General features: G+C 45.4%; 1 protein-coding gene across 1 annotated transcript; it reads left to right on the forward strand.

The window, feature by feature from the left end:
- Positions 1 to 1906: 1906 nt before the first annotated feature.
- Positions 1907 to 6534, forward strand: LOC102215215 (uncharacterized). Its single transcript, XM_005725470.1, has 6 exons — positions 1907 to 2159; positions 4263 to 4872; positions 5140 to 5345; positions 5500 to 5617; positions 5896 to 6064; positions 6172 to 6534. The coding sequence occupies exons 2-6, from the start codon at positions 4381 to 4383 to the stop codon at positions 6183 to 6185; spliced, it is 999 nt and encodes a 332-aa protein (XP_005725527.1). The 5' UTR covers positions 1907 to 2159; positions 4263 to 4380; the 3' UTR covers positions 6186 to 6534.
- Positions 6535 to 11132: the final 4598 nt, after the last annotated feature.

An 11132-nucleotide genomic window follows, 5' to 3' on the forward strand; every position in this document is an offset into this window, starting at 1 on the left:
AACGACCTACCTGATCTCTGAGCGCTGGAGGTCGACGGCAGGAGGAGCAGAGTGCAGCTCGAGCAGCAGCTGAAGCAAAAATCTACCATCAGCCATTAGGTTGGTTTAAAGAGAATCGTGGATGCCAGCAGCAGGTGGGGCTCCATCAGTGAGGTCAGGTCTCTCCTACAGTCACATTGTCATTGTTGTAGTTTGAAGTTTGTCTGAAGTTTGGACTACTTTTTACTTTCTACTCCTTACATGATCAAAACTCGTCTCTTTAGGCTCAGCAGTATCATTTCTATGTTAAACTGGGGTTTGGCCAAAACGTGATTCCTGTTATGTAAGCTGCTACAAGTAACTTGTTGGCCTATAATATGTGAACCACATCTCAGATGTATCCCTCATGAATGATATAAAATCATCTTGAGACACAAACAACATTCACATCACGAGAAACTGGAATCAAACAGACTTTTATGTGTTCTTTATCTTTAGGTACAACGACGCCGTTTATTGGCACTGGGAGCAGCGCCGGTGTCTGTCTGTGGTATCAGCTTCGAGCGGGGCTGCAGAAGAAGCATGAAGGGAGAAACGTTTCTATCAGCTCAACAAACATGTGAAATCACAGAAAAGTGTTCGCCCAGGGCACCAAACAGGCCGCCGCTGGGCGGTCCTAGCCCGTTTGGTGCCCTGGGCGAACACTCCCTCTGCCCCCCCCTCCCCACACACACACACACACAGACACACACACACACACACACACACACACACAAAACATATTAAGGATTGTACATTAACATAAAGCTGTTGTACACACACATATGAAGAGAGAGAGAGTATGCATAGTATGCAAACAGCTACCAAACAGCCATCATACTGCATCACACAATGAGAACAGGACAAATTGACAAAGACTAATTAATATTAAAATCTGTAACATAATGTGTTGTTTGGAGTTTAGTCTGTTACTGTTACTATTTTTACCATTTCTTCTTGGAGCAACTGTAACCCACATTATTTCCTTAGGGATTAATAATTTATTCTGATTCTGATTGGTGCAGGATGACCTGCCATTATCCAATCACACACCTGCATCTTTTGCTCGTTTCTCCTCCTCTTCTTTTATCTTTTTTCTAAACTGTGCACTTGATGGCTTTGAACTTTTCTTGTCCATCTTGGTTTTAATTTTGCACTCCAGTATGAACACCCATCTCGACCCGAGGATCACCACAACATGATCTAACACACCTACACCTTAGTTCACAGATTCACTTTGTCTAAGGTTTATTTCTGGGATTTCACACAACCCAGGATTCAGATCATGAATCCATACTTGTCTTGGATTTACATCATTATAAATGAAATGTGCTCTATTTGGAAGCAGCCCCCCCTCCTCCCCTTTCGACGGGTTGTGTGAGACTTTAAATCATCAAACTGTAAATTTTAACTCGTTATTGATCCTTTACCCCGAGTCTTATATACATTGTTTGTTTCCTTGCACCGCTGTAACTGCAGCCTCGTCGTCTCGTCTCTATATCCTGGACTGTCTGTAGCGGAGATGACAATAAAGTTTACTTTGACTTCGGCAGCGAGCACGCGCACCGAGAGCTCTCGCGCTCACTTTTCGTGTACAGAATTTCGAAAAAACATCGGTGCAGATTATGAGTCAGTATCATGATGTCTGCTGTTTTCGTGTTTGTTGGTTTGTTTTTATTTTCTTTTATTTTGCGGGTTGGTTATTAGACGCTGCTCCAGCCGGTCAGAGACTCCCCGCCGCCCCGCCCTCTCCTTCCTGCGCCGCAAACGGAGGGCGCCCTTACTCCCAGCAAACGGGCGACAGAAAACCGATCGGTGCCTGTGCCATTCCCAGTATGCGCTGGCTGATGTCGGGGCAGCAGGAGTACGAGCAATTTATATATTTTTTTGCCGATGCCCGTGATGCCGCCCCGGGCAACCGCCCGTGTCGCCCGCATCTAAAACCGCTACTGACCACAGGTATCTGTGTGTCGTTAGGAAGTCTCGTCAGTATGTGCAGGACGATCTGCGGACGGAAAGAGGACACACAGCTGGTTTCCGTTTGGAGGAGGCGGAGGGAGTAAAAAGGTCAAGCTGCTCACAGAGGAGAGGAGACGCGGACAGTACTTTTGGTTTTACTGCGTGGAAGGAGCAGAGCGCGGGTAAGCTAACGCTGATAATACTAAAGGAAAGCTTCAGTGGGATCGTTGGTGTGTGGCCTCAGGTTCACACGCGTAACTGGTAATAATGTAACAGCGCGTTTGTAACAATGACTTTCTGATGTGTAATTACACATGTAGTGAAAGGCCTGTTGGGATGAACTTGTAATAAAATACATGTTTGGACTTGAGTGAGCAGAGCTCTGAGTCATCTCAGCAAAACTTTATTATTCACTCTTCGCTACTTCCTCTTTCTGTGCGTGCGGCTCAACCACGTATTCGGTGCGTTCATCAGCCGGTGCGGACTTTACAGCAGTTTCGACATCGTGGTACTGAAGACACCTCTGCCCAGCGTCCTGCTCGCAAACGTTCAGTCCCTGGACGACAAACTGGACGAGCTGCGTGTTAAACAGGACATCAGGCACAGAGACATGGCTGCAGCCCAGCGTCCCGCCTGTACCGGGGGACAGAACGAAGACCTCAGGCAAGAAAAGGGGAGGAGGTGTGTGCTTCACGGTTAAATCTTTGTGGGCTATGGATGTGTGTATCTTAAAAACGCACTGCACTCAGACCCTCCAGCTGCTGACCTTCAGTTGAACTCTCCTTCAGCTGTTTACATCCTGTATGACGTCATCAGAGGACTTGATTACAAAAATCCTGAAGCTGCCTTTATTGTGTTGGGAGACTTTAACAGAGCCAACATGAAGAAACGTCCCTACAGCAGTGATCAAACACTGGATCACTGCTACAAACCCCTCCCCCGTCCAGCTTTGGCAAGGCAGCATTGTCCCATACTGCTGCTGCCTGCATACAGACAGAGGCTTAAACAGGACAAAACTGTTTCCAGGGTCATTTACAGATGGGACAGTGAGGCTGAGGGGGTCTTACAGGCCTGCTTTGAGACAGCTGACTGGCAGATATTTGAGAATGCTGCTGATCGCAACATCAGTAAATTCATAGACTCTGATAGGCTATACTGGAAACAAGCATGCAGCGTTCAGTCCACCGTGTCTCTTGCAGATGAGCTCAACAAATTCTGCGCTCGTTTTGATGCAGAAAACATAAAGCAAGTCCTTTTCCCTCAGGCAGGCAGTGAGGCTGTAACCTTAATACTCGAAATAGAAGATGTGAGATGGTCTTTCCAAAAGGTCAACCCAAAAGTTGCCTCGAAGCTCGTCGACCTCGGGCTGGAAACGTCTCTGCAGATGGATTCTGAACTGTGGGTGGTGAGAGTTGGTAAGCACACCTCCTCAACACTTATTTTAAACACAGGGTCGTGTGCTTAGCCCCCTCCTGTGTTCCCTGTTCACACAACTGTGTTGCTAAACATAAGTGCAACACCATCATCAAGTTTGTGGATGACAAAACCATCATAGGCCTCATCACAGACAACGAAGAGACGGCCTGTAGTGGAGGTGATGGCGCTGTACAAGTGGTGTCTGGATAATAACCTGCCTCTCAATGTCAGCAAAACAAAGGAAATGATAGTGGACTACTGGAAACGACCAGTCGAGGAACACCAGCCCATCCAAGGGTCAGCAACTTCAAATTCCTTGGAGTAAATGTCACCGAGGACTTCTCCTCGACCCTCCACACGGACACTGCAATCATGAAAGCTCATCAGCGACTCTACTTCCTGAGGAAGCTGAAGAAGTTTGTCATGAACGCAAACATCACCTCAAATTTCTACAGGTGTGCGATCGAGAGCTTGCTGACGAGCTGCTTTACAGTTTGATACAGAAGCTGCTCTGCCAGCAGCCGCAAACCACTACAGAGGGTGGTGAAAGCACACACACACACACACGGTCACACACACACACACACACACACACACACACACACACACACACACACACACACACTTCTTATCATACTGTCTGTGTTTCCAGCTTCATCAAAGAGGAAATCTTCAGCCTAATCATCAAACTTAGAAAGCGCGTCTGCGACAAAGCTCTCAGGCTCCTGTATGGGAGTTCCTATAATTAGTAATCACTGCTGGGTGCTTAAAGAAATCTTCTCCCGTGACTCACACCCAGTGCTGATCATGCTGATTACAACAACAGTGTGTTATTGTGTGTGTGTTCAAAGATGAACTTTTATTTCCAGATAAGCAGCCGATGACACTGCCTGACATATACCGAGCTGTCAGAGCTGCTCTCCACATCAGCAGAGCGACACTGACGGTCTGGACGGTCTTTTTCATCGACATCATCCAAATCGGATCATGCAGAGACAAGGAAACATCAAAGAACAAAAACATTATAAAGCGAGGCATTTAAAGCTGAATGATTTGAAACAGGAAGCTCAAGATACTCATTTGTACAAGAAGTACCTCTACAAAGACGACATCCCTCCGTACCCCGGACCTGGAGAGGTTTCACTTGAGTTTCACGTGTCTCGGCTGAAACACGACACATACAAATTAGAAGAGATCAAGAATGACGGAGGCTTCAAGGATCCAAAGAGCGGCTCAGAGGATCCAGACAGACTGTCCCTGGTGTGGTGGAGTCTGGCTGTGGCACCAGAGGAGATCCAATCAGCTGAGAGGAGGCTCCTGGAGGAGGCCTTCCCAAACTGGACCGAGGAGCAGGCCCGGCAGAAGCAGGGCTTCCTGGTGGACTTTGCCTCGTCTCCAGCCTTCAGTGAGAAGTCCAGGTATGGATCGTACCGCTTCACCTTCACGGTGCAGGAGGTGCTGGAGGCCTACAGCGAGCAGGTACGGACTCCTTCACTGTAAATTAACATTAATTAGCTCAATGAAGATTTTTAAACTTGATTTTGTCAGTGTAGCCCCTCAGACTGAAAAAGCTCCCTGACTCCTTCATGTAATCACTGATTTTCTGTTTTAGCTGGTCAGCTTCACCTCAGTGAAACATTTTGTGTATTATGTGTTTGGCTGAGACGTCTGTGCAACGCCCCGGCTCACTGATGAAGCCCGGTGTAGTTGGTGTGAGTCTGTCATCAAAACATGGTTTTTTTCCAGTATTGCTCCGGCCGCCCGCCCGTCATGCGTGTTCTCAGGACTTCCCTGTACAGACAGGAAGTGATGTATGCTGTGCTGGTCCACAGCTCAGCCAATGACGAGCTCTTCTCTGAGTATCCCATGCTGAATGACCCTCCGAACACCATCTGTGCTTACAGGGACGGGCGCTTCACCTGGAGGCCCGAGGCCATGTGTGAGACACACAAGTAAGAAACAGATGTTACAATACACACACACACACACACACACACACACACACACACACACACACACACACACACACACACACTCAGACAACATTTGGTGGATGTTCCTGATCCTTTAACACTGTCAGCTGATTCAGACGCTGCTTCCTCTCAGATATGTGCTTTTACAAAGACGTGACAAAAACCTGATGGAAGTTTGGGGGCTGATTCAGGATCCTCAGTTTTATGTTTGGGACCACGTCGCCATCGCCCTGCATGTGGCGGGAGGACAGGTACCTTCACTGCTCCTCCTCCTCACACACCTGCAGAAGCATCAGCAACATTGTGTTTAATCATCGTAAAGCTGGAGGAAGCTTTTTGATTCTTGTCTTTCTGAGTTTTTGGTCTTTGTGTGTTTCTGCCAGAGCTGGTGTGTTTGGAGGTTTGATGAATAAATGATGTTTACTGTAAATAAACTAAATGTTTCAGTTGTGTTTGAGTTTCATTTTGTAGGTTTTTTTTGTGTAAAACTGTTGCTCGTCTTTTTCTCTCTGTTCATTTTCTTGTCCAGGTGCTGAAGTTTGATTCTGATGATCTGAGAAAGAACCTCAGGTTCTGCGAGCGTGACGCTGTGACAGTCAGACCTGAATCTGACTTTCAACATTACCAGGATGCTCAAAACCTGGTCACTCGTTTGTGGCCACTGAAGAAGGAGGTTTCACTCCAGCAGAGAATCAGAGGTAATAAATCAATAATCAATAACAGGCTGACTTCCTGCTTCACCTCCTGACACAGCCGATGAGCTGTGAGCTGTAAACGTCTCCTGATTGACCTTCTTCATCAACAGGCTCTACAGAGTGAGGCTGTCTGTGGAGTTTCTCCACCTTTATTCTCCTTTTCCTGAGCGACTGCAGTATCACCGGCTGCACAGTGAACCATGGTGGAGGTTACACAGAAGGCAGCAGCCGAGAGGAACGAACACAGAAAAACTCTTTGATGTGACTCTTTTATTCCATTAGTTTATTAAAGGTTTATTACATGAATTTCCAAAGTGCACAGCAAAAGACCAAAGACAGATAAAACATAAACATGTGATCATGTGTTTCACTGCACGCTGTCCTGTCTGCGTGTGATGTGTTCATGTGACTGAATCAAAGACTAATTACTTTGTACACACAAAAAGTGGACAATAAAGTTGTTTTGAATATTTTGGGTGTTTTCTGTGGTGTTCAGGTGCCTTCGCTGCTCCTCCTCCTCACTCTTCACACACCTGAAGCTTTTCACATCAGATCATTTGTTGCTGTCTTTGTTAAATCAGTCCAACGTGTCACTAAAAGTGCTTCGAACAACCATCTACTCCTGATTCTGAAGAGAGGTGAAGCACATCAGCAGAGTGTCTGACAGATGACGTTCAACTAAAATGAAAATAAATCTGTAACCTGAAAAGGAACCCAGAGGAAACTGTTCCCAATCTTTCATTTAAACCATCATTTATTTCAAAAATAAATACAGTGGCTTGTGTTGGTCTTTCACCTGGAATTCCAATAACATTGATTCATGTTTGTGACTGTAATGTGACAAAATGTGGGAAAGTTCAAGGGGGCCGAATACTTTAGCAAGCCACTGTATAAAACAAAAAACGTTCCTCCTTCGTCTTTTTCACTGGAGCTAAGGAGCCGAGCTACTACTGAACTACAACCAAAATAACTGAATGTAAATATGAGGAAACCAACACAAAATACTTCTAAAAAGGCACAAAACTGCAAAAAAACTACAGCAACATAAGACTGAAACGTTAAGGAACAGAAACTGAAAGTGCAAAACTGCTGATCTGTCCAGGATCATGATGATCTGTTAGGTCAGCGTTTCCTGACCGCACAGGTTTAATATTGCTGACTGCAGACTTCGTTCATCTCACAGGCTCCTACGTCTGCTTGAATGTGCTTTTAAGACCAGGCAAACGATCAATATCAGATGACCTGATTGATGTGACGTGAAGGAAGCTTTTAAAACTGTGACAGAGCTTTGCTGCAGAAACACAGAGCACTGCCAACGAGGCGGCTGAAGGAAGTCACGCAGCTGAGAGGAAAGCGGTCTGCAGCAGAACATCAGCAGAGACAAAGTAAAAGGCGAACATGGACAGCAATCCTGCTCCACCCTGTGAGTAATTCATAACTTTCATTGTTGTATAAGAAATCTTAGGTTCATATAAAGTTTTTATAAGGAGAATATGAGGTTTTGTATTCATTACATTGATGAATTCATTGTTTTCAGGCAGCTGATTTCTCTTTGTGAATGTGTGAATGTGTGTGTGTGGTGCTAAAACTGCTCTCTCTCATTCTGTTCTATAGTTGTTTCACTTTCCTGTTACAGCCAAATGTGCTGTAACACATTTTAAACAAATGCAAGTGAATTCAACACTGAAAAGCTTTTGTGACAACAAAGCATAAAATCCGACAGGTAACAACCAAATTAACTGTATTTAGACAGCGTTAAAAAGGAAACTTTCATGTATTGGTGAAAATTTCAGGGAGTTTTAATTCAGGCTGAAGCTGCTCTACCATTACAACCAGGAAGAAACCTGAGTGGATCTCACAAAAACAGACGACCTGAACATTAAAGTCAATTTATTTGTTGCTGTGTGAGGGTGTGTGTTACGTGCAGTGTTGTAATGTGTCAGAGGACCTGTATGTGTAAAACCCTGCTTTACTCAGCACTCGTTGGTCGGACCAGAGAAAAAATAAAAACTGCCTTGGCTGCATCTCAGAAGGCTGCAGCGGTTTGATGCTGACAAAATCGTCGTCCTTAACAGGAAGAAACGTCTATCAGAACCAGGCTCAGGGAGGGGCGCCCACGTGCCGTGAGCGGTTGGAGTTGAGTGGAGGAAGACAGGACAAAGACACGCTGTAGAAGAGAGCCAGAGATCAATAATAAGAAATGATTAAATGCAGAGAGGTGCATAAACATTTGTGTCCCTCCCCTCAGAGGGCGGCCCCTCCATGAGGCTGAGCTCACTGCTGAACAGAAAGTGTTCTGTGTGCGTGTTATCAGCTACTGACTCATGCAGGAAAGTCCTGATATCAGCGAAAGGAGTAGAAAAGGGGTCATACATACATACATACATACATACCACCCAGCACGCCCCTGCGGGCGGTTTATCCTTCAAGCTCGGGTCCTCTACCAGAGGCCTGGGAGCTTGAGGGTTCTGCGCAGTATCTTAGCTGTTCCCAGGACTGCGCTCTTCTGGACAGAGATCTCCGATGTTATTCCCGGGATCTGCTGGAGCCACTCGCCTAGCTTGGGAGTCACCGCACCTAGTGCTCCGATTACCACGGGGACCACCGTTACCTTCACCCTCCACATCCTCTCGAGCTCTTCTCTGAGCCCTTGGTATTTCTCCAGCTTCTCGTGTTCCTTCTTCCTGATATTGCTGTCATTCGGAACCGCTACATCGATCACTACGGCCGTCTTCTTCTGCTTGTCTACCACCACTATGTCCGGTTGGTTAGCCACCACCATTTTGTCCGTCTGTATCTGGAAGTCCCACAGGATCTTAGCTCGGTCATTCTCCACCACCCTTGGGGGCATCTCCCATTTTGACCTCGGGACTTCCAGGTTATACTCGGCACAGATGTTCCTGTACACTATGCCGGCCACTTGGTTATGGCGTTCCATGTATGCCTTGCCTGCTAGCATCTTGCACCCTGCTGTTATGTGCTGGATTGTCTCTGGGGCATCTTTACACAGCCTGCACCTGGGGTCTTGCCTGGTGTGATAGACCCCAGCCTCTATGGATCTTGTACTCAGAGCTTGTTCTTGTGCTGCCATGATTAGTGCCTCTGTGCTGTCTTTCAGTCCAGCTTTGTCCAGCCACTGGTAGGATTTCTGGATATCAGCCACCTCCTCTATCTGCCGGTGGTACATACCGTGCAGGGGCCTGTCCTTCCATGATGGTTCCTCGTCTCCCTCCTCTTTCTCTTTCTACAAAGAGCTTAGAAATGACTTCAATGAAATAAATAAATAGTCAGTTAAGGGAACCGAGACGCAGAGAGATGACGGGAAGGAGAGGCATGGAAACATAAGGAGAAGAACATAGGAACAGAAAAGGGAAAGAAGACACAAGGACACACACATAAACAGACACACAGAGGACAAACACACAAGGGGAAGCTACTAATCAAGAAACTGATCTTAATAAACTAAGAAAACTAACTTTGTGTGATTCAGTCCCATGAAAACGCTGATAGTTCAGCTCAGGATAAACAGGTCAGCTTGTGTTGGGCTGGTGCTCAGTGTCCTAAATAACAGATTCAAGCTGAGAGCGTTCATCAGAACTTAGAAGTGAATAACATTTGTATTCTCATGTACTAGTATTCGTTTTATTTTTTTTTACACAGCAGAAGTTACCTGTGCATAGGTGGTAGAATCGTTCAAGGAGCTACTTTCTACTTTTTTACTCTGAGTACATTTCAGTACTTTTTCCACTTTTACTGAAATGTTGGTTTAACTGTAGTATCTGTACTTCTACGTACAGAATGTGCACTTGTGCCACCTCTGCTGGTCAGTCTGCGGTTACTGAGGTTTTTTCATCCTTACAATTTAGTACACAAAAGAATCTTTTTTTCCCGCAGGTTCAAGATCTTGGAGTAAAGAAAAGAAAAGCAAACTCATGAATTATAGATAATAGATAGATAATAATCTGCGGACCGAAAGAAAAACAGACACTCGTGTTTCTCTCTGGCTGTGGGCGACAGTCAGCTGATTTCAGTTTGGAGGAGGCGGAGGAAAATGGTGGAGCTGTTTACAGATGTTGAGGAGAGGAGACACGGACGTTACTTTGGTTTTTACCGCATGGAAGGAGCAGAGCTGCGTTCAGCTGTTGTGTTCGTAGGTGAGCAAACACTGATGATAATAAAGGAAAACTTTGTTTGTGTCCTCAGGATTCGTCTTGGTGTGTGTGGCCTCAGGTTTGTACTGTTAACTGGTGATTATGTAACAGCGAGTTTCAGCTAATGATAGAGAAACAAATGACTTTCTGGCGAGTAATTAAATTACATCCATTACTTTGACGACGAGCGACGAGATCACAAGGAATAAAAGGCCTGTTGGGAAGAAAGTATAATAAAAGTAAGTGTTTGGACTTCAGTGAGCAGCACAGACTCGGGATGTGTGTTAGACTGTTAAAGCAGAAAGTTCTTACTGGGAGGAGACAAATCCCCCTGGAAACCTTCGTGTGACGTGCCGTGAATAGTTTACTCAGTAAACATCACACAGTTGTTAAAACTTATTGAGCGTGTGTAACGGAGGCATTTGTGATTTAACACAGGTGTTATTCTAGAAGGGAAACCCTCCTCAAAAACGGACCGAGCAGTGGAGCAGCCAAGGGAATGCACTGAATTAAAAACTGTATCACTAAAATATAATTTATTATACAAACAGTTAAAAATGCAAAAGCAATTAAAACAACCCTGGCCAAGGGGTAACACAATAAAAATCAACATTAAAAGTCCAGTGGCATCCGCCACGGTAAAAAAAAAAAAGTCACAAATAACTAAGAAATCCAGCGAAGTGGTGTAAAAGGGAAACCCAGCGGAGTCCTCGCCTTCCTCCCCGCATTCGCGTCCCGGTGCCAAAAAGTGATTGTCTGCCAAAAACTGATTTCCGGTATTTGCCAAAAAGCGATTGCTCATATTTAAAGTGCTATAAGTAACTTGTTGGGCTATAATATGTTAAACATATGTCAAATGCATCCCTTATGGATGACATAAAGTCATCTTGAGCCACAAACAACATTCGTGTAACAAGATA

Source organism: Pundamilia nyererei, unplaced genomic scaffold (assembly GCF_000239375.1).
Source record: "Pundamilia nyererei isolate P.nyererei 1_Seehausen unplaced genomic scaffold, PunNye1.0 scaffold00015, whole genome shotgun sequence".
In the NCBI taxonomy this organism is placed as follows: Eukaryota; Metazoa; Chordata; class Actinopteri; order Cichliformes; family Cichlidae; genus Pundamilia; species Pundamilia nyererei.